The following is a 24595-nucleotide window of genomic DNA, read 5'->3' as shown; positions in this document are numbered from 1 at the left end:
ATTTGTTATTATGTTCATCTCTCTCAGTAGATTAGAAACCCCTTGGGATGGAATTATTTCCATGAACTCCTAATCCCCACTTCCTGACAGATGTAAATACTTAACAATTCTGGAATAAGTGAATTTGATAAAAAATTAAAAAGATAAAAGCTATCATATTTAACCTGTTTCTTTTTTGACTGCAATTTCTAAGATGAAGATGAACGAATATTTGAAATACAGAATTTTATTTAGAAATAGTCACTAATTATATTTTAAGAAAATATACCAAAGTAGTTTTATTTTTTCTTTTCTTTTTTTTTTTTTGAGACAGTCTTACTCTGTTGCCTGGGCTGGAGTACAGTGGCATGATTTCGGCTCAATGCAACCTCTGCCTTCCGGGTTCAAGCAATTCTCCTGCCTCAGCCTCTGGAGTAGCTGGGATTCCCCGATATCATTCCTGGGTAATTTTTTTTTGTATTTTTAGTAGAGATGGGGTTTCGTCACATTGGCCAGGCCGGTCTCGAACTCCTGACCTCAAATGATTTGCCCATCTTGGCCGCCCAAAGTGCTAAGATTATAGGCATGAGCCACCGTGCCTGGTCCCAAAGTAGTTTTAGAAATAATGTCAGGCATCTTTTGTTGCCAGAAAAAAAAAGTTGTGTATGTGTGTGTGGGGGAAGACTTACTTTCTGCAGTTTGCATTATTATTTCATCAAGCTCTTTTTCCAGTTTCTCATAAATGTCTAGCCTTGCTTGATGCTCCGAGTTCTGTGCTTGAAGTTCAGTAATGCGTTTTTCAGAAGAGGCTTGGAGACCATAAAATTCTTTGGTTAAAACCTAATAGTGAAAGAGAAGAATTACAAAGGCAGAATTAAATAGGTGCACAGTTAAAGACATACATAGGGCTTTTTTTATTATTTAAATATTAAGAGAAAGTAGCTCAATTAAGATGACTAATGAGGAAATTAAATATATTTATTTCTAAGGTAAATAATTCAGTTGTTTTTAACTGAAAATTATAAAGTACCCTATCCTTATTTTATAAGCTGAATAAAAAATGAATTTAAAATTAGGAATAATTATAGGAGTAATATTAGCATTCGTTTGTTAGAATTTAAAAAAATACAATGTCATATTTACATAGAGGTCATTTATCTGGCAATCAAAGCTATTTGACAGAGGCTTACAAAGCTGTTTGTAAAAACGATATATTGACAATAAATCTTTCAATTTTCCATCACAGCTTATTGAATTACCCTTACTATGATCTTAATAACATTTTTGGTTTTCTGAACAGTCATAAATTCAAAGCAGGAAATCAAAAGGTAAATGTGAAGTGCTGCTTGAGGCCGTATCAGAAAATGCCTTTGTGAACAACTAAAACACATTAAAAATGAGATGCAAAAGGCATGGAAATTGGAGTCATTTTGTATACAAGCAAAAAATTCTACACTCCAATGGTAATTCATTGAAGGAAACACCATGATGACAACAATAAATTAACTAAAAAAAGAGATGCCTCTAGTGATATGGAAATGTTTTAATGCTTAAATTCCACTTATCTAGAATGCTTACTTACTATTACAGACTAAATTATGGAGTGGTATTACACCTGCTTTCTAATACAGCATAAGTAATATACTGTTTCCTGAGAGGCAACAGACTACTACAGTGAAGAATGTGGTTTGGAGCCAGAAAAATTTGGATTTCAATATGGCTTTGACACGTACTAGCTGTGATCTTAGGCAATTACTTATTCTTTAAAGGCCTACCTTAAAACAGTGTTGAAAGAAATTAAATGAGATGATAAATTTACAGTGCTTAGCAGAGTACCTAGAACATAGTGTTGAAAAGTACTATTGCTACTGTAAGAAATATGACAATTCTGCATGAAATAGTTCATGCAAATAGTTCCACTAATTTAATTATCTTGAATTCTCTACAATTAAACACTTTTAAAGACAACTATTTTCTCTAATGACATAAAGTTCACAATACAAAATGTGTATATGTTTTCTGTGATGTGGAAAAAGGGAGAAGGAAGACCTATTTACAGTTCTCAATGAGCACAAATTATAATTTTCCTTAACTTACTTCAGGTCATTTCCTTCAATTTTCAGCAAAACTTTCCCCCAAAATAAACAAAACATTATCCCTCACTCTCCATATACATTCCTTTGGAGAGTGGATAAGGAATAAAATGGGAACAGCATTTTTATGGTGATTTCCAGTGGCTCTGGTTGGGTCAGAAAAAACAAAAGGAGTGTTTTAGCATTATTTCTTCTTTATTCTCGTTTGTTGGGAACGTGTTTTCTAGAACCTTGTTAATTCATTATAAAAAAATCACTGCTCAGTGAAATTATCTGGGGCTTACACGGAGTTCATTACATTGGGATGTAATTCATTAAGAATCTGGTGGCTGATGAAACTAATTCCACTGTCAAAAGAGAGAATCAGTAAAGGCAGTGTTAAATGACTATTCCCACAGCAGAGCTGATACTTTTTCATTTGTACCCCACTTCCCCCTGCAAAACCACCACACGAAGAAAAACAGGAGAAATGATTAGAGATAAGGAATCAAAATGTTGAAAATGGGATATAAGATATTATTTTAAGGAGAGATTTAAAAAGCATTATGAGAGATGTAATTTAAAAAATATCTTCATAATGTGAAAGAGAGGTCCCAAAAAACTACTGATGTGGGGTATCTCCCAATACCTCTAGTACCCCATATTAGAGAATTTTCTGTTTCTGTGGATTTGTCTGAGTGGTTGTTATAAGTAAACCTATTACTGCTTCTGAAAAGCCAAAGAGAACTTGACTATTGGACCCATGGTAGGCTATAATATTAAAGATTTGTTTTAATAAAAATCAATACATGAACATTTCAGTTTAAACATGGATACATAAAATAAGCCCATTAATTTTAGGAATCCATTAAATATAAAGTTCTCACAGTAACATTTTCCTTCCTTTGAATAATACATGTATTAACTGAATAATACAAAGATTAAATAATGATAATACAAAATTATAATTTTGCCTTAAACAGAGACAAATATATAAAGCCAACGCTTTGGGAGCCTTTGCCAATTAATAATTAAGCAAAAATAAATAATCTCCAAGTTAACAATCAATGAGAATATTGGGTAAAAGCCCAAAAAAGTCCATTATCTTTACCGTCATGAAACTATTTCTCTATAAATTAATTATAAATAAGAATTGTCTTAAAAATACTTTCTAGAATCCCCCCCACCAAAAGATTCAAACTATGATACTACATTATTCTTAATCAAACCATTCATTCATCAAGTATTTATTGAGGATTCACTATGAGAGAGGCACTGTGTTAAGCACTGCTGACACAATGATAAATGAACAATCTCTCTGCCTTCTCAAGGCTTCAGTTTAATAGGGGCACACAATGTTAAGAAATTCCCTCAAGCCTCAGTTTTATCAACCAGAATCTTTAGAACCACAACATTTTTTAGAAAGGTGTTTTTCCATATATGACCTTTAAACAAAGCATAATAATTACCAGTCGCCTGCATCCAGAGAGCAAGTGGACAGGTCTGTGACAGTCCTTTGCAAACTGCAAGTTGCAATTTTTTGGAGGTTATAAAATCAATTTTGTTTGTAACCAGCTAAAGGGAATAAAAAAAGGATGTGTGGGAGAATCACCTGCAACAGATTATGACTCTACAGCATTTTCCTGAAGAAAGTATATGAAAAAAGTTTTAAATACTGAACGTTGATTTGCTTTATAAGTAGACACCATCTACAAATTTTGCTTATGTCTTTTTAAACATACATATATATTTAATATATTTTTATGTTTTTCACTAAGGCTTTATTTTCTGAGGCCCTTTAATTAGTTTCACTAATCAGAGTAATTTCCAGAAGTGTAATCTTGGAGAGATTACTGTAATAAATATTAAATATTGTGGTGGTTAAAAGTATGGGATTTACGCTGGGTGTGGTGGCTCACGCCAGTAATCCCAGCACTTTGGGAGGCTGAGATGGGTGGATCACGAGGTCAGGGGTTCAAGACCAGCCTGGCCAACATGGTGAAACCCTGTCTCCACTACAAATACAAAAATTAGCCAGGCGTTGTGGTGCACGCATGTAATCCCAGCTACTCAGGAGACTGAGGCAGGAGAATAGCTTTAACCTGGGAGACAGAGGTTGCGGTGAGCTGAGATCATGCCATCGCACTACAGCTTGGGTGACAGACACAGTGAGACTCAGTCTCAAAAAAAAAAAGGTATGGGATTTAAAGTGAGGTTGGTCAGGTGTTAAGGTCTAATCACAGTTCAGTCACTTACTAGTTGTGCGATATTAAATAATATAACTTCTCTAGAACAAAAAAGTAGAAATAAAACATTAAAATGAGTCAAGGCTGATTTGTTAGTTAACAACCCCCCTTTATGGTATATTTCTTCAAATATTTTATTCTCACCTTAGACATTAAAAAAAATCTAGTGCATACAGCTGTGTAAAGGAATATTGTCACCTAGTATTATAAGTGTATTTTCTATATTATGTGTTCTTAAAATATCAAATGAATGCTATTAAAAAAGAAATATTTTGCCAAGCATGGTGGCTCACGCTTGTAATCCCAGCCCTTTGGGAGGACAAGGCAAGTGGATCACCTGAGGTCAGGAGTTTGAGATCAGCATGGCCAACACGGCAAAACTCCGTCTCTACTAAAAATACAAAAATTAGCTGGGTGTGGTAGCGTGCGCCTGTAGTCTCAGTTACTTGAAAGGCTGAGGCACAAGAATTGCTTGAACCTGGGAGGTGGAGGTTGTAGTGAGCCGAGATGGTGCCACTGCACTCCAGCCAGGGTGACAGAGCAGGACTCCTCCTCCTCCTCAAAAAAAAAAAAAAAAAAAAAAAAAAAAAAAAAAAATTTTGATATTTTGGATAAATGACAAATGTATGCAACACATGTATTTCCAAAATAAAGACAAACCAGTTCTATTTTATGATATTTATCCTGTAATTGAATTGCATTATAATTTGGGGGAAACTACTTTAATATCTGATTTTCAATTGAGAAAGGCTTCTAATTGAATAACTTTCAGTTTCTTTGCATTGTAGTTTCTGTTTAATGACCTACAATTTCATATTTTTGTAACTGTAAAATAAACCTTCATATGCAGAAAGGAAAATTGGAAGATTAAAATGCTTGAGTTTATTAGTGGGCACACTATTATGGGATCTGAAAAGTGAAAAAAAAATATCTTTTACCCAACAAATAATTATCTTTCGGGAAAGGATACTTCCATTTTCCTAGCATTTCCCAACTTAACTAAAAGAAAATTCTATAGCATCAAAACAATATTTTGAGGATTTCTATGAATTGGTACTGAGCATAAATGGTTGTTTTATATAAGCCAAACAGATATACAACATTATGAAGCAGTTGCTATTATTATTCCCAAAGAAAATGAGTAATTTATCCAGAGAGTGGTGAGTAACTGGGTTCAAATCTTAGGTCTGTTGAGCCTAAAGCCCACAGGCCAATCCCTACCCAATACTGCCAGAAGAAATTCTGTTTGGGCAGAAAATACCTTCCATTTTTCTTTTATGATAAAACTAAGGAGAAAAGTTTTCAAATCCTACCACTGCCTAATAGTAAGGATGTGTATGCTCTGGTTAATTGTCTAGAGCATGCAGTCTAATACCAGAGTCACTAAATACATGTAGCTAATTTTAGATTTAATTTAATTAAGATTAACTGAAGAAGCTTGGTTCCTCAGTGCACTAGCCATATTTCAAGTACTAAATGACCACACGTGGCAAGTGGCTACTGAACTGGATATTGCAGATAAAGAATATTTCCATCATTAAAGAAAGCTCTATTCAAAGCCCTGTTCAAAATTCTTAGTTTCCTGAAGATAGGAATCATTTCTTAAAATCTGTGTGTGTAACTGGGCCCAGCACAGTGCTTACTGCCTAATAGACATTCAGTTACAAAGTACTGCATACTATCGATTCAATTAACTATGTGCCAGGCTCTGGCTGAGACCTAGGAGCATATTTTTAAAAAGGTCTTAGTCTAGGGGGGAGAATGAAGAAATAAAAATCACCCATAATTATACCATTTATAAATAAACTTTAATATCTGGATATATTTGGCTGGGTGCAGTGGCTCATGCCTGTAATCCTAGCACTTTGGGAGGCTGAGGCAGGGGGAATCACTTGAGGTTAGGAGCTTGAGATGAGCCTGGCCAACATGGTGAAACCCCGTCTCTACGAAAAACATAAAAACATTAGCTGGGCGTGGCGGTGCATGCCTGTAATCTCAGCTACTTGGGAGGCTGAGGTGGGAGGATGGCTTAAACTGGGGAAGCAGAGGTCACAGTGAGCCGAGAATGCGACACTGCATTCCAGCCTGGGAGACAGAGTGAGACTGTCTCAAAAGAAAAAAAAAAAAAAAGATTTATTTCCTTCAAATGTTTTTCTATGTACATTGATGATTTTTACTGAACATGTAAACCATAGTCAAGACCATACTAATTTCCTAACTGCATCCTTCATTCCATGTTTTTAGTTAGCCTTTTCCCCAAATCTAAAATACCCAAGAACATGCAGTGCATGGACACAGCAAAATATACAATTTATAATATGCTAACTGAAAACTTTATCTATTGTTGGACACAAGTTACTTCTAATTTTTACATAATAAATAATGCTGCAACATGCATCATTTATATAAACCTTTATACGTATCTCTATTTCCTTAGATAAAATTCCTTTAAGTAAAATTACTGGATCAGCTTTTTTTCTTTCCATTTTATTTTGGGGGTTTACTTAGTATTTAAAAGCTGAGGAAAGATTAATACCAGCCACTTGGTATATTGCCTACTGATGCAGAGACTATAGGCTCAGATGCCAACAATCAATTCTTTTTTTTTTAAAGCCACATGGCCCTTATTTATTTATTTATTTTTCCATAAGTTATTGGGGTACAGGTGGTATTTGGTTACACAAGTACGTTCTTTAGCAGTAATTTGTGAGATCCTGGTGCAACCATCACCAGAGCAGTATACACTGCACTATATTTGTAGTCTTTTACCCTTTCCCCGTTCCACTCTTCCCCCCAAGTACCCAAAGTCCATTGTATCATTCTCATGCCTTTGCGTCCTCATAGCTTAGCTCCCACATATCAGTAGAACATGCGACATTTGGTTTTCCATTCCTGAGTTACTTCCCTTAGAATAATAGTCTCCAATCTCATTTAGGTCACTGCAAATGCTGTTAATTTATTCCTTTTTATGGTTGAGCAGTATTCCATCATATATATTATATATGCATATATGTATATATGCATATATATACATATCTATATATACACACACGCACACTACAGTTTCTTTATCCATTCGATTGATGGGCATTTGGGTTGGTTTCACGATTTTGCAATTGTGAATTGTGCTGCTATAAACGTGTGTGCAAGTATCTTTTTCAAATAATGACTTATTTTCCTTTGTGTAGATGTCCAGTAATGGGATTGCTGGATCAAATGGTAGTTCTACTTTTAGTTCTTTAAGGAATTTCCACACTGTTTTCCATAGCAGCTGTACTAGATTACTTTCCCATCAGAAATGTAGAAGTGTTCCCTGATCGCCGCATCCATGCCAACATCTACTGGTTGGTTTTTTTTTTTTTTTTTTTTTTGAGAAGGAGTCTCGCTCTTGTCACCCAGGCTGGAGTGTAGTGGCACGATCTTGGCTCACTGCAACCTCTTCCTCCCGGGTTCCAGTGATTCTCCTGCCTCAGTCTCTCAAGTAGCTTAGATTACAGGCACCTGCCACCATGCCTGGCTAATTTTTTATTTTTAGTAGAGACAGGGTTTCACATGTTGGCCAGGCTGATCTCGAACTCCTGTCCTCAGGTGATCCGCCTGCCTCGGTCTCCCAAAGTGTTGGGATTACAGGCGTGAGCCACCGTGCCCAGCCTACTGCTTTTTGATTCTTTGATTATGGCCATTCTTGCAGGAGTAAGGGGGTACTGCATCGTGGTTTTGTTTTGCATTTCCCCAATCATTAGCGATGTTGAGCATTTTTTCATGTTTCCTGGCCATTTGTATATCTTCTTTCGGGAATTGTCTATTCGTGTCCTAAGCCCACTTTTTGATGGGATTGTTTTTTTTCTTACTGATTTGAGTTCACTGTAAATTCCGGATATTCATCCTTTGTCAGATATATAGATTGTGAAGATTTTCTCCCACTTTGTGGGTTGTCTGTTTACTCTGTTGACTGTTCCTTTTGCTGTGCAAAAGCTCTTTAATCAGGTCCCAGCTATTTAGCTTTGTTTTTTTTTTGTTTGTTTGTTTTTTGCTTTTGGTTTGAGACGGAGTTTCGCTCTGGTTGCCCAGGGTGCAGCAGAATGGCGCAATCTCGGCTCAGTGCAACGTCTGCCTCCCGGGTTCAAGCGATTCTCCTGCCTCAGCCTCCCCAGTAGCTGGGATTACAGGCATGCACCATCACCAGAATGGCGCAATCTCGGCTCAGTGCAACGTCTGCCTCCCGGGTTCAAGCGATTCTCCTGCCTCAGCCTCCCCAGTAGCTGGGATTACAGGCATGCAACATCACACCCGGCTAATTTTGTATTTTTAGTAGAGATGGTGTTTCACCATGTTGGTCAGGCTGGTCTTGAACTCCCAACCTCATGTAATCTGCCTGCCTTGGCCTCCCAAAGTGCTGAAATTACAGGCATGAGCCACTGCACCTGGCCAGCTTTGTTTTTATTGCAATTGCTTTTGGGTTTCTGGTCATGGAATCCTTGCCTAAGCCAATGCCTAGAAGGGTTTTTCTGATGTTAGATTCCAGAAATTTTATAGTTTTGGGTCTTAGGTTTAAGTCCTTAATCCATCTTGAGTTGATTTTTGTACAAGGTGAGAGATGAGGATCCAGTTTCATTCTCCTACATGTGGGTAGCTAATTATCCCAGCACCATTTGTCGAAAAGGGTGTCCTTTCTCCACTTTGTTTGTTTGCTTTGTCAAAGATCAGTTGGCTGTAAGTATTTGGGTTTATTTCTGGTTCTCTATTCTGTTCTGTTGGTCTATGTGCCTATTTTTATACCAGTACCACACTGTTTTGGTGACTATGGCCTTATAGTATAGTTTGAAATCAGGTAGTGTGATACCTCCAGATTTGTTCTTTTTGCTTAGTCTTGCTTTGGCTATGTGGGCTCTTTTTTGATTCCACACGAATTTTAGAATTGTTTTTTTCTAACTCTGGGAAGAATGATGGTGGTATTTTGATGGGGGTTGCATTGAATTTGTAGATTCTTTTGGCAGTATGGTCATTTTCATAATATTGATTCTACACATCCATGAGCATGGGATGTGTTTCTATTTGTTTGTGTCATCTATGATTTGTTTCAGCAGTGTTTCGTAGTTTTCCTTGTAGAGGTCTTTCAACTCCTTTGTTAGGAATATTCTTAAGTATTTTATTTTTTGCAGCTTTAGTAAAAGGAGTTGAGTTCTTGATTTGACTCTCTGCCTGGTCGCTGTTGGTGTACAGAAGAGCTACTGATTTGTGTACATCAATCTTGTATCCAGAAACTCTGCTGAATTGTTTTATCAGTTCTAGGAGCTTTCTGGAGTAGTACTTGGGGTTTTCAAGGTAAATGATCATATGGTCAGCAAACAGGGACAGTTTGACTTCCTCTTTACTGATTTGGATGCCCTTTATTTCTTTCTCTTGTTTGATTGCTCTGGCTAGGACTTCCAGTACTATATTGAAGAGGAGTGGTGAGAATGGGCATCCTTGTCTTGTTTCAGTTCTCAGGAGGAATGCTTTCAACTTTTCCGCATTCAGTATTATGTTGGCTATAGGTTTGTTATAGATGGCTTTTATGACGTTAAGGTATGCCGATTTTGCTGAGGGTTTCAATCATAAAGCGATGCTGGATTTTGTCTAACGCTGTTTCTGCATCGATTGAGGTGTAATTTTTGTTTTTAATTCTGTTTATGTGGTTATCACATTTATTGACTTGCGTACGTTAAACCATCCAGCATCCCTGGTATGAAACCTACTTGGTCGTGATGGATTATCTTTTTGATATGTTGTTGGATTTGGTTAGCTAGTATTTTGTTAAGGATTTTAGCATTTATGTTCATCAAAGATATCAGTCTGTAGTTTTCTTTTTTGGTTGTATCCTTTGCTGGTTTGGTATTAGGGTGATGCTGGCTTTATAGAATGAATTAGGGAGGGTTCTTTCTTTCTCTATCTTGTGAAATAGTGTCAAAACGATTGGTATCAATTCTTTGAATGTCTGGTGGAATTCTGCTGTGAATCCAGCTGGTCCTGGACTTTATTTTTGGTAATTTTTAAATTACCGTTTCAATCTCGCTGCTTGTTACTGGTCTTTTTAGGGTATCTAATTCTTCTTGATTTAAGCTAGGAGGGTTGTATTTTTTCAAGGAATTTATCCATCTCTTTTAGGTTTTCTAGTTTATGTGTGTAATGATATTCACAGTAGACTTGAATAATCTTTTGTATTTCAGTGGTGTCAGTTGTAATATCTCCTGTTTCATTTCTCAGTGAGGTTATTTGGATTTTCTTCTTTTCTCGGTTAATCTTGTTAATGGTCTATCAATTTTTTTTTTTCTGAGATGGAGTTTCGCTCTTGTTGCCCAGGCTGGAATGCAATGGTACGATCTCTGCTTACTGCAACCTCTGCCTCCCAAGCTCCAGCAATTCTCCTACCTCAGCCTCCTGAGTAGCTGGGATTACAGGCATGTGCTACATGCCTGGCTTTATTTTATTTTTTTGCATTTTTAGTAGAGACAGGGTTTCTCCATGTTGGTCAGGCTGGACTCAAACTCCCAACCTCAGGTGATCCGCCCACCTCAGCCTCCCAAAGTGCTGGGATTACAGGCATGAGCCACTCTGCCTGGCCTGATCTATCAATTTTATTTATCTTTTCAAAGAACCAGCTTTTTGTTTCATTTATCTTGTGTATTTCTTTTTTTTTTGTTCAAATTTCATTTAGTTCTGCTCTGATCTCGGTTACTTCCTTTCTTCTGCTGGGTTTGGTTTATTCTTGTTTCTCTAGTTCCTTGAGGCGTGACCTCAGATTGTCTGTTTGTGCTCTTTCAGACTTTTTGATGTAGGTGTTTAGGGCCATGAACTTTCCTCTTGGCACTGCCTTAGCTGTATTCCAGAGGTTTGGGTAGGTTGCGTCATTACTGTCATTCAGTTCCCACAATTCTTTAATTTCCATCTTGATTTCATTTTTGACCTGATGCTCATTCAGGAGCAGGTTATTTAATTTCCATGTATTTGTGTGGTTCTGAAGGTTCCTTTTGGAGTTGATTTCCAGTTTTATTCCACTGCAGTCTGACAGGGCTGGATATAATTTCAATTTCCTTAAATTTATTGAGGTTCATTTTATGGCCTATCAGATGGTCTGTCTTGGAGAAAGTTCCATGTGCTGTTGAATAGGATGTGTATTCTGCAGTTGTTGGATGAAATGTTCTGTTTACAACTGTTAAGTCCATTTGTTCCAAGGTATAGTTTAAATCCAGTTAAATCCATTGTTTCTTTGTTGACTTTCTGTCTTGAAGACCTCTCTAGTGCTGTCAGTGGAGTACTGAAGTCCCCCACTATTACTGTGTTGCTGATTATCTCATTTCTTAGGTCTATTAGCAATTGTTTTATAAATTTGGGAGCTCCAGTGTTAGGTCCATTGTAATATTTTCCTGTTGGACAAGGCCTTTTACCATTATATAATGTCCCTCTTTGTCTCTTTTAACCACTGTTGCTTTAAAGTTTTTTTTTTGTCTGATATAAGAATAGCTACCCCTGCTCGCTTTTTGGTGTTCATTTACATGAAATGCCTTTTTCCACCCCTTTAAGTTTATGTGAGTCCTTATGTGTTACGTGTGTCTCCTGAAGGCAGCAGATAGTTAGTTTGCAAGTTCTCATCCATTCTGCGGTTCTGTACCTTTTTTAAGTGGACCATTTAGGCTATTTACATCTAATGTTAGTAATGAAATGTGAGGTACCATTGCATTCATCATGCTTTTTGTTGCCTGTGTACTTTTTTGTTGTTTTTGATTTTTAACTTGTATTTATGTTTTATAGGTCCTGTGTGATTTATGCTTTACAGAGATTTTGTTTTGATGTTTCCAGGATTTGTTTCAAGATTTAGAGTTCCTTTGAGCTGTTCTTGTAGTGGTGGCTTGGTAATGGTGAATTCTCTCAGCATGTGTTTATCTGAAAATGACTGTATCTTTCCTTCATTTATGATGCTTAGTTTCACTAGATACAAAATTATTGGCTTATAATTGTTTTGTTTGAGGATGCTGAAGATAGGATCCCCAATCCTTTCTAGCTTGTAGGCTTTCTGCTGAGAAATCTGCTGTTAATCTGATAGGTTTTCCTTTATAGGAAAACCTGGTGCTTCTGTCTCACAGCTCTTAAGATTCTTTCCTTCGTCTTAACTTTGGATAACCTGACGACAATGTGCCTAGGCGAAAATCTTTTTGCGATGAATTCCCCAGGTGTTCTTTGTGCTTCTTGTATTTGTATGTCTAGGTCTCTAGCAAGGCCGGGGAAGTTTTCCTCAATTATTCCCCCAAATATGTTTTCCAAGCTTTTAGAATTGTCTTCTTCCTCAGGAACACTGATTTTTCTTAGGTTTGGTTGTTTAACATAATCCCAAATTTCTTGGAGGCTTTATTCATATTTTCATATTCTTTTTTCTTTATCTTTTTTGGATTGGGTTAATTCGAAGACCTTGTCTTCAAGCTCTGAATTTCTTTCTTCTACTTGTTCAATTCTATTGCTGAGACTTTCCAGAGCATTTCGCATTTTTAAAAGCATGTCCAAAGTTTACTGAATTTTTGAATTTTTTTCTTTTAGCTATTTCCTTGAATATTTCTCCCTTCACTTCTTGTACCATTTTTTGGATTTCCTCACACTGGGCTTCACCTTTTCTGGTGCCTCCCTTATTAGCTCAATAACTAACCTCCTAAATTCTTTTTCAGGTAAATTAGGGATTTCTTGGTTTGGATCCACTGCTGGTGAACTAGTGTGATTTTTGGAGGGTGCTGAAGAGCCTTGTTTTGTTATATTACCAGGGTTGGTTTTCTGGTTCCTTCTCATTTGAGTGGGCTCTCTCAGAGGGCAAGTCAAGGGCTGAAGGCTGTTGTTCAGGTTCTTTTGTCCCTTACGAGGTGTTCCCTTGACATAGTACTCTACCCCTTTTCCTGTGGATGTGGCTTCCTGTGAGCCAAATTGCAGTGATTGTTGTCGCTCTTCTGGGTATAGCTACCCAGTGAGTCTACCCAGCTCCAGGCTGGTACTGGGCTTTTCTGCACAGTCTTGTGATGTGAACCGTCTATGGGTCTCTCCATCATGGATACCAGCGCCTATTCTGGTGGAGGTGGCAGAGGGTGCAATGGACTCCATGAGGGTTCTTAGCTTTGGTGGTTTAATGCTCTATTTTTGTGCTGGTTGGCCTCCTGCAAGGAGGTGGTGCTTTCCAGAAAGCATCAGGTGTATGGAAAGGGACTGGCAGTGGGTGGGGTCCTAGAACTCCCAAGGTTATACATCCTTTGTCTTTTGCTACCAGGGTGGGTAGGGAAGGACCATCAGGTGGGGGCAGGGCTAGCTGTGTCAGAGCTCAGACTCCCCTTGGGTGAGTCTTGCTGCAGCTGCTGTGGGGAATGGGAATGAGATTCCTAGGTCACTAGAGTTGTGTACCTAGGAGGATTATGGCTGCCTCTGCTGAGTCATGCAGGTTGTCAGGGAAATAGGGGAAAGCCAGCAGTCACAGGCCTCACCCAGTTCCCACGAAAACTGAAGGGCTGGTCTCGCTCCCACTGGCCACCCCCAACACAACAGCCCAAGAGTCTGTTTCCAGGCCCAGAGCGAGTTGGGCTTGAAAACTTGCCCGAAGCTTTCCACCTCCCAGAGTATTTGGGGTGTCTCCTGGGTCCTGCAGGAGCAGTCCGCTTCCTTCAGAGGGTCTGTGGGTCCTCTCAGGATTGCTGGTTTGTTCTTGCAGTCGATCTGGAGCTAAAATTCACAATCTGGATCTAAAATTCACAATCTGGATCAACCTTCTAAGGCTTTTAACACAGATTACCATAATGTCCAGAAGGGCTGTTTCATTTTCTAACTCATGAGATTTCCCACTTGGGTACTCTTGCCAGCACTTTAAAAACAACACACAGACCTATCTAAAGGTTAAAAAAAAAGTTTAAATTTATATTTTGGTAATTATCATTGAGAATTCATATTTTCATTTATTTATTTATTAGCAATTTGCATTTCATTTCTTGGAAATGGTCCATTCCTTTTTTTTCCCACTTATTTATGTAGAAGGCGAAGGCATGTCCTCTTGATAAAATATCTTTTAAACTTAAGGACATAAGCCCTTTGTCATATATAACACAAATACTGTTTTTCAGTTTCTATTTTGCCTTTAATATTATATTATTTTAAATATTAAGTTTAAATATAAATTTAAAAATTTATGAATTTTATGAATTTATGAATTTTAAAAACAAATTCAGGTTTTATTTTTCCTATATAATTTCTTTCCTTGCTTTCATCAGATTAACAGATTAATTCCCAAAGTAAACATAAGATATAATTTCATCTGTATTGACTTTAAAAAATTTTTTTGATGTAGTCTTGCTCTGTTGCCCAGGCCAGAGTACAGTGACGTGATCTCAGCTCACTGCAGCCTCGACCTCCTGGGCTTAAGCAATCCTCCCTGCCTCAACCCCCAAGTAGCTGGGACTACAGGAGAGTGCCACCACATCTAACTTTTACATTTTTTTAGTAGTAGACGAGGTTTCACCATGTTGGCCAGGCTGGTCTAGAACTCCTGACCTCAGGTGATCCACCTACCTCAGCCTCCAAAAGTGCTGGGATTACAGGCGTGAGTCACTCACTGCACCTGGATCATCTGTATTTACTTCTAATACCTTTATAGCTACACACACACACACACACTATATATATATATATATATAAAAAATATATATATTATATATTGTACATATATGCAGCCTAGTAATCCATCTGAGTTTAATTTTGCTATATGGTATGAGGTATTGAGTCAACTATTTTCTCTAAATATTCAAATGATTATCACAGCATCATGTATTGTCCAATCCATACTTTCCCTACTGATTTCAAATATGACCTTTACCATGCATAAATTCTTAAATTTATGTAAATATGTTTTGGGGCTTTACATTTTATACCATTTGTGAACTAATTTTGTGTGCAGTTTAATTATTCTTGCCTCAGAACACTTTAAAATGTGGTATACATTTCCATTATTTCTTTTTAAAAAGTACTTTTAAAAATATTGACTATTCTGTATTTGTTTTTCCTTCCAGTTGTTCTATAGAATTATTTTCAGTTAAAAAATATGCTGGCATTTGATTAGATAGAAACATATCATATTATTTGATGAAAACTGAAAAAATGTATACTTCATTCCCTCCCAGAAACATGGTGTTTCATTTCACATGTCAGTGAAGTTCCATAGTTTTCTTCATATACATTCTGCACTGTTCTTATTTAAAATATTCCAAGTCATTATATATTTTTGGTTGCTATTGTGAACGACATCTTTTCTTGCTGTTTTTGTTTCCCAACAATTCTAGCCCTTTTCAGTATACATCTTTCTGAAATACATATTTCCTTGTTTTTTTTTTTTTTTTTTTTTTTGTGCAGGATAATGCTACATCCTATAGGAGAAATAAAGCTCAATATAAATCTTGTACGTAGGGAGTTTACATGCCATGCTAATGTTGAAAGAAAAGCTTGTACATGTACCTCCAATTTTTTCTGATATTTTTCACATTCCAATTGACACTGCGTGAGATTTCTTGCCGTTTCCTCTTGTAGAAGTTGAACACGCTCACTTTCAAAAGATTTTAATTTACTTTGATGGAGAAATTCTGTTACTTTGCTTTCTGTACTAAGTTGTAGTTCTCTGTACCTGAAAGAAGCAGAATGGTTATGACACTCTAAAGAAAGCAGTCTCAATGATTTAAGTAATCATAAACCTTACTTCTATGTTTTCTACTCCCCCATATTTGTGGAGTTAATAATTTATATTTATTCAGAAAAGCTTTTATAAATAATTTAGGTAGGTATATGTATGAAAATAAGTAATTCCAGTGAACATATCCAGTGAACAATTAACTTTCACCATTCTACCCTTATTTTCATTCTTTCTAGCCAAAATAATTATTTCCTATCATTTTGTAAATGGCAAGAGCAAATTTCAGTTACATTGCTTAGAATGATTTAATTTCTATACTTCTCATAGGCCTTTTTAAATCTATGGCATTGTTTCCCAGCTTGCTATTTCATCCTAAGTCTAAATAATGTCAGATGGAGAAAAAAGCAATGAAATATGCACACTAAACTACAAATGCTTGAAACACTTGCAAAATAAACTTAGTAAATATACATATATTTTGATATTACAAGAAAAAATGTACAAACTGTGAAGATAAATATAGACCTACAAGTAGGCTATTACAACTCAGATAAGGAACATTCTCTTCATTCCATAGGTATAACCGGTAATAAAAACATTTCCACTTAACATATAAATCACCACATACTATAAATTTGAAAATACTTAAGGTTGATTGTGTTCTAACAGAAAAGCAAAATACAGATACACTGTATCTTTTCAGGGAGCTATTATGAACCAAGTATAATGCTGGGTATGATATTAAAATTCATTTATTCAAATATTTATTGAGCTAGTCAGTATGCTAGGTAACGTGTAGACATTGGTAGATAAAATATTGCTTTTTAAAAGAACTTACAGTTTTCTGGGGAAAACAGGCAAATAAACATGAAAATTCAATGGTAAGTGCTTCAATAGGGTAATCCCTAGGTTCAGTGGGAACATACATGAAGGAGACCTAACTTGGTTTGTATAGAGGGGTGTGTGTGTGTGTGTATGTGTGTGTGTGTGTAAGGCAGGAGGAGGTAAGGGGTGGGAAGTATTCTAGGGAGAAGAAATGTGAGTTATATGCAGGGCAGTGAAGCAGAGAGTATAGTCTGTTTTATCTATGGTATCTCATTTAATTCTTACAATGGGTCTACTAGGTATTTTGCAGATGAAGAACCTGAGGCTCAGAGATGTCAAATAATTTCTTTAACAGGAACACACTGCTAGTAAATTTCAGGATGAAGCCCAATTTTATATTAGACTTCACAGTGATAGTCTTTCTGCTATTACATAATATTCATAACTGACATTTCTGAGGTAAGATAAACTTTAAAATGCTTTTTAAAGGCTATTTCACTCCTGTCAGTGAGTGAAAATACCATTCAAAATATAATCAGAGAAGATAGGCATTAGATATACACCATGGGCTACTTCAAGTCTCAGATCGGTGGAAGTTCCATACAATGCACATTTCATATTAATATACAGTAAAGTTTTAAAGTGAATGTCAGTTTTTGTGACTAACTTTTTTGGAAAATCCTGGCATTAATTATATAAAACTTTTTACAATTTTATTAAAAAATACCTTTTTATATAGAAAAACAAACACTGATAAATTTTTTACTGAGACACAATTCATATACCATAAAATTCACTCTTTTAACATATACAGTTCTGTGGTTTTTAGCTTATTTACAAATTTGCACATCATTATCTAATTAAAAACATTTTAATTACCCTAAAAAATCCCCATGTTCATTAGTCACTCCCTATTCTTCTCTTCATCCAGGCCTGGCAACCACTGATCTACTTTTTGTCTCTAAAAGTTTGCTTACTCTGAACATTTCATATTAATGGAATCATATAATATGTGGCCTTCTGATGTTTTCAAGGTTCATTCATGTTGTAGCATGAATCAACATTTCATTCCTTTTTATAACCGAATAACATTCAATTGTATAACTACATCACATTTTGCTTATCCATCATCAGTTGATGGACATTTGGGTTGTTTCTGATTTTCGGCTATGATGAATAATGCTACCATGGACATTTATGTACAAGTTTTTGTGTAAACATGAATTCATTTCTCTTGGTTATATACCTAGGAACAGAATTGCTATGTCATACGTCACTCTATTTTTAATTTTTTGAGAAACTGCCCAACTTTTTTCCAACAGGGTTGCACCATTTTACATTCCCATCAGCAATAACAAGGGTGCCAATTTCTCCACATTCTTAACAACACTTATCATTGTCTGCCTTTTGATTATACATCCTAGTGTGTGTGAAGTGGTAAAAAAAAATACCTTTTACTAAAAAAAGTATTAATTCAACATTTTATGACATACAAATATCCCTGTACTCTTTGAGGCAAGTTGTTTTATAAATATAAATGTATTAAATGTATGAAATCAATACTTTCTTTGTATGTGAGACTAGGACATACATAGACCATATTATGAAATAAATTCTGGATAAGTAATTTAGAATGTGATATTGATCTTTAAGATAATTTGTCCTAAAAAGATTAAACTGCAAATTTTGCCTTTTTATGGATTCGGGATGTTGCTGCTTCAGGTATTAACGCCAACTCCAAATAGGTAATTAAAGACTTAGCTTTTAGCATCACCTGTTTTTATTCATTACATGGCACCTGAAAGTTACTTTTGGCACTAATATTATTTCCTTATATTGAAAAGTTAAACAGTGAACAATATTTAGACATTTAGAATATAGAAAATTTAACAGAAGTTAAACAATAAACCATCTAGGCGGTAACAAGAATTATCTCCTAAAAATTTGAATATAGTAAGTTTCATAAACTGAAGCTTCGTAAAATGAAATGGTAATTCTAAAGGACTAGTCTATTTCCATGTTGTTTACGTAAGTGAGAGGATCTGCCTCAAATTATTAAGCCTGTGTAATTATTTTGTTAAATTGAACTCTGAAAATGTTGAACAAACATAGCTACAAAAGTAGCTCCAACAGTGAGGAACTGATCATGCCCAGGAGCTAGTTTCGGGTAACTCCCACTTGTTTTGCTAATATAACCCATCACATTTTACTTTGTTGACTCAGGCTTCTCATCTCATACTCTCAATCTGAACATCTTATTTGAGGTAAGTCAGTATTATTCATACATTAACAACTTCACGTTTGATATTCTAATTTATTAGCATAGTAACCTTAAGAGGTCAAATTTTCCACAGAGAATCTCCACCTATTCTCACAACCATCTCATCCCCAGGCCTAAAATTTGGCTCCATTTGTCTTTATGCTACATTTGTAACCAGGTTTTTAGTTTTCATAAGACCCAACCATATACCAAATACTACTTTAAAAATAACAGAAAGGACTGGTTTTCTCTGAAGGAATATTCACTGCAACAGCACTTCTGGGTTTGGAAGTACAGGGAGAAAAAATGCTAAAAGGTGAAAATCAGCTATTACACAGGGAGCTACAAAGAAAGTAATCCATAAGAAGTGCTCTCAGGCTAGGATGAATTAAACTCCCAGTAGCAGGACATGTTCTGGGATGCTGAGAAATAACCACAGGAGAGACATCAATGTGACAGTGGAGTCTCAGAAATAGGAAAACATATTTGGTAATAAAAGTACTGGATAAAATATCAAATAACAGGTTTTCATAACAAAATTTACATTGGCAGTCTTTACATGTAGACTCTACAGGGGAAGTTTTACTTGTTAGACTCTGATGTATTAAGCCACGCATGTATATGGTTTATTCCCAACTCTTATTAACAAGGCCATCATTGAGTAATACAGTGAAAGACCCATATTTAACCCATTTTAACTGCTTATTTAATCTTTTTTATTTCAATGAGAAACAACTGATTTTTGAATTCTGTACACAAAATGTTCATGGCTTGTATTACATTAAAAATTTTGAACCCAGTTATCAAATCTCATTCGGTAAACAGGCTTTCTAAGGCAGAATACCTAAAAAGTATTAAAACTAAGTGGTGAGGTTCATGTAATGACCAGGGCCAGAATATGGTACTTGCATTAAGAAATTTAACAACTGGTCCAGGTTGGAAGTAAGATAGTGCAGCAGTTGAGGCAAAGCATTTATCTGTATGTGGCAGGACAACTGTGTACAGATAAAGAGTATGGGAAGTAAGACCCTGCCCCAAGGTAGACCGGCAAAAGAGGTTAAGCGAAGTCACAAGATCTCCAGTACCAGTAAGGGTTCAGGGAAGGATTTTTAATATTCAGTTATTAGGCAAATTAATTAATAACAAAGCACTGAAAGATACTTTCAATTTTATGTTGAAATATGGGGAGATGGGTCAATAAAGAAAGAATACTGGAGCTTAGAAGAATACACAGAAGTAGGTAGTCAGAGATAGACTGCTAAGTCTTTTGTGTGGGCAGGAAAGTTTAGTTTTAAATTCCACAAGCAAGTGGGGCAGAGGTTGATAAACTTTCTACACTTGAAAGAACTGTGAAACAAAGATGGGCCTGAATCTCCAGATACATTCAGTCTTTGGTAGATTCAGCTGTAAGAAACTGGAGTTGACAAGGACAGAAGCTGATGTGTCTAGTCAACTGAGAATTCAATCTTGCTTATAAGGATAAGCTGTTTATATTTTCATAAATTTTCTTCTCTGCACAAGTAAATATTTTCAAATTTATTTTCAATTCTATAAATAATTTATCAAATCCACTGTGAGGCTAAAAACTCCAAACGTTACAAATAAAGATTACAGACTTCTTCTTCTTTTTTTTTTTGTATTTTTTGTAGAGACAGGGTCTCACTATGTTGCCCAGGCTGGTCTCGAAAACCTGGGCTCAAGCCATCCTCCTATCTCAGCCTTCCAAAGTGCTGGGATTACAGGTGTGGGTCACTGCACCCAGCCCAGACCTCTATCACTACTCTCAATTCCATTTCTCCTTTGAGAGATAATCACTGTTATTAGTTTTCTGTGTATCTAAGAGGTTTGTTTTTTTTTAACATGCATGTATATCACATATGAATTGATATATCAGTTTTTTCTTTTTTTAAAACAAATGGCATATCACACATATTCTTCTCTGTAACTTCCTTTTTTCATGTAGACTGTCTTGGAATCCGTTTTTTCCATGTCTATACCTCATTCTTTTCATTTGCTATATAATAGACCACAATGTGGACATAATCATTTAATTAATTCCAATTTATTTAATTCTAAACGGATCAACATTTAGATTGTTTCAAAATGCTTCAAAACATACACAGTGCTTCAAAGATCATCCTAAGAATTGCCTCCCATGCACAAGCAAACATTTAAGAAAGATACCACGAAGTGAAATTGTTGGGTCAAAAGATTTTGAATTTTGATACTGCCATTTTTCCTCCCAAATGGCTACATCAATTTAAAATGCAACTCTAAGTGTATGAAATATGGTTTCTCCATATCCTCACCAATATTTGATATTATTCTCTATAAATGTTTGCTATGCATATTACGTATGAATTATGCTTTCATATAGAATTTGCTCTCCTTCCCCCAATATTATCTTAAAAATCTTCTTATGTTATTAAACCTCCTTCAAAAATAAGATTTTCAATTGGCCTCATAATCTTCCATTCTCAACAATTCTTTCATTGTTAAATAGTTAACCTCTCCCCAATTTCTCACCCATTGTTCACAACAAACAGTATACCTAGTTTATTCACCCACCAAATTCAATGGGCTTTACTCTGAATGGCTGAATTTCCAAAAACAAAAACTTATCTTTGGAGGAAGAAGACTGTTAAAATGAAAAGTTATTCCAAGAACTGTGCTGTAAAATAACTGAATTGAGCAATACCAACACGGTTGGAAAAAGCATACGGGCTTCTACTGTATTGACCTTGGTGGAGGGTATTCTTATTTGTGTCCATATATTCTGATGTGTTTCTTTTAAAAATAAAAACTTGACTCATTATATACATATTTAGATGTGAATCATGGATATATCTAAAATCACACAAGGACACTCAATTATATAAAAAGAAAGGAAGTGTACATCCTGAAGAAATAAGAAATAATATCCCATATAGGTAAAGATATCTGGGAAAAGAGAGGTGAGAGGAGAAAATTACATTTTTACATTACATGGTTCAACTTAAAAATTAATTTTACTGAAGGCAACTCAAAAATTTTTATATGAGAAATTTAAAAATAAAAAATTAAGTACTTTCCATTTAAATAATTTTGGCTTAGATATATCTTTTACTTCTCACAACGAAGTGTTATTAGCTAAACAGAGATGAAGTATTACTACATCAGTGGCTAGTATATGGTATAGGTCTTTGGTCAGTTATTTTTTATACCCTGAAAATATTTGAAAGATCGCAGAATACAAAAATAAGCACACTTACTCTATTATACCCAATCTATAACTTCTAATTTTTTTACTTTAAGAAAACAAAAAGTATACAAGTTCTATGTATTTCAAAAACTATAAAACAATATTCACACACATACATATCTATATCATAACTTACAGAGAATATATCTGAAATTACTTTCCTTTCATGTTATTAAAATACAAAATGTTATCTTAGAGATTTTACTTTTGTGCATTACTGCTACCTATTGTTCTACTTTTTACTTATCTGTATATTTAAAAATTTTAAATATATACCTGGATACTGAATCAAAATTATTTTTGATGAAAATTAGGGGAGAATTACATTAGTTCAAAAATGTACATATAAAATTATAGAGCCTATAGATATCCAGTGAGTTGGAAAAAAAAAAAAGAAAAACTATAGAGCAACACAGTTCTATTAACTCAGGTGTTTTCAACGTGAAATTTTCCAAATTGAAAAGAAAGAAAGTAGGGAAAACTTTTAAAGCCAACATTAATGTTACAACAATGATGACTAAAGAATGTGAGAAAGGAATTTAAAAGAAGTTTGGGTATTTCTCCAAACGTTTCTGCCATTTAGATGATTTCTCCAACCAGTTCACTTCTCAGCTGCAATACTACATCTGTCATTTTTGGCTTACAAGCTAATTCTTAAATGAATGTGAGAGGTCTTTTTTTGCTGAGTTAAAAATGCTGAGTATGTTTGACAACTGTACCATGGATTCATAAGAATTTCAAGCATGTATCTGGAGTAATTCAATGCATCTATCATATCATGATCAAATAAAATACGTAATGCCATTAATAAAATAAACAACATGTAGTAATATCTGGCCATCTTATAAAGTCAAAAAAAAAAGGTACTACAGGTATGTGAAGAGTACTTAACTGAAACAAATGTAAGGAAAGGAATGTTGCCATAAAATAAAAGCATGTATGAGATAAAATTAGAGTAAAACATTTTATAACAGTGTTTGACTGGGTCTGTTTTCCCTTTTGTGTCAACATGACAACAAACACTTAAAATTCAGCTTGAATTATCCTCTGAACCAAGAGTATTTTTTATATTAGTGCTTCATAGCACTCAAAACTCTATTTCATGTGGCTTTTAATGTATATCTCAGTATTGATCTACACTAAAGAAAAAAATTCAGAACATATAAACTGAATCTTAAAAAGTCATTAGAAAAAGCACTTTTAGGGGGATGCTTTTATGAAGGATAGTGTAAAGTATTAATAGTAGCAGGATGGAGGCTAATCATGCTTTTGTCCTATTTTTCAGTAATATATAGCTCAAGAAAAGAAATGAATTTACTATGGTTAACATACATATTGTAAAAGGCAAAAAGGGATGTAAAAGTCATTTATTTAGATCAACTTCCTAATAATAGGGAAGCCCTATAAATGTTAATTTATCCAAATTAGTGTTCTGAAATGGGCTAAGGAATACTCCAAAAAACTCCTGAATACAGCAACCAGAGTCATGGGTCTTTAAGCCTAGATGGTCTGGTAGTAAAGCTGGATCATTAGCAACACTTTTTTCTTTTCTAAGGATGAGGATGACTCCTGAGGTTGACTTTGTCTAGCCTAACCAGGGAGGACCATCAGAATCACTTGTGGAACTTCTAAGAACTCTAGATGCCACGGTTCTGCCTGAGACTTTCTGAATCAAAATTCTTGGGGGAAAACATGGGCATGTTGAGTTCTGGATGATAATGTGAGCTAACAAAAGTAAAATGCTCACAACAACACACTGTACAATTAAAATATAAGTTACTTCAGTGCAGGAATCTTGTCTAATCTGTCTTTGGATTCCTAGGATCTAGTATATATTCTGGCATATTATAAGCTCTTAATGAGATAATGGTACATCCAGAATATTACTAACTCTTAATGTTTACTGAGTGAATGAATGGAGTCATAGTAACCATGAGGTTTTTAGGCGTTATAAAATTAGAATGCTAAATAGGTTCAAACCAGGATAGAAAACATTAAAATATTAAATACTAATTTGATGAGGGGCAGTCTCTTCTGAAATATGAAAAAACCAGTGAATTAAGATTATTGTTTCCAGGTTTAGGTGTCTGTAAAAGATGAAAACAAATTACAGAGAGTGAAGAAAAGAGAAACCAAAATGATTATAGGTTAGGTATGTCCAAACTACAAAAAAGATTAAACTTTCAAAAAATATACAGTTTGGATAATGGCTAAGGTGGTAGAAGGAGACATGACAACCTTCTAAAAATACTTACAAAAAAGAAATGCAAAAAAGGGAGCAAAAGTAGTGTG

At 35.3% G+C, this 24595-nt stretch overlaps 1 protein-coding gene across 8 annotated transcripts in view; it reads right to left on the bottom strand.

Annotated features, from left to right (window-relative positions):
• The window catches only part of PIBF1 (progesterone immunomodulatory binding factor 1), a 233896-nt gene that overhangs the window by 106675 nt on the left and 102626 nt on the right, over positions 1-24595 (bottom strand). For all 8 annotated transcript variants that reach the window (XM_054446984.2, XM_054446978.2, XM_054446979.2 and 5 more), the window contains 2 exons: positions 15806-15971; positions 669-819 (listed from right to left, as the gene is read on the bottom strand). In XM_054446984.2, the coding sequence (XP_054302959.1) occupies positions 669-819; positions 15806-15971 (317 nt within the window). The remainder of the gene's footprint in view (positions 1-668; positions 820-15805; positions 15972-24595) is intronic.

Source organism: Pongo pygmaeus, chromosome 14 (genome assembly GCF_028885625.2).
Source record: "Pongo pygmaeus isolate AG05252 chromosome 14, NHGRI_mPonPyg2-v2.0_pri, whole genome shotgun sequence".
Classification (NCBI taxonomy): Eukaryota; Metazoa; Chordata; class Mammalia; order Primates; family Hominidae; genus Pongo; species Pongo pygmaeus.
Note: the sequence above shows the minus strand (reverse complement) of the source record. Positions and strands in the feature narration are given on the sequence as shown.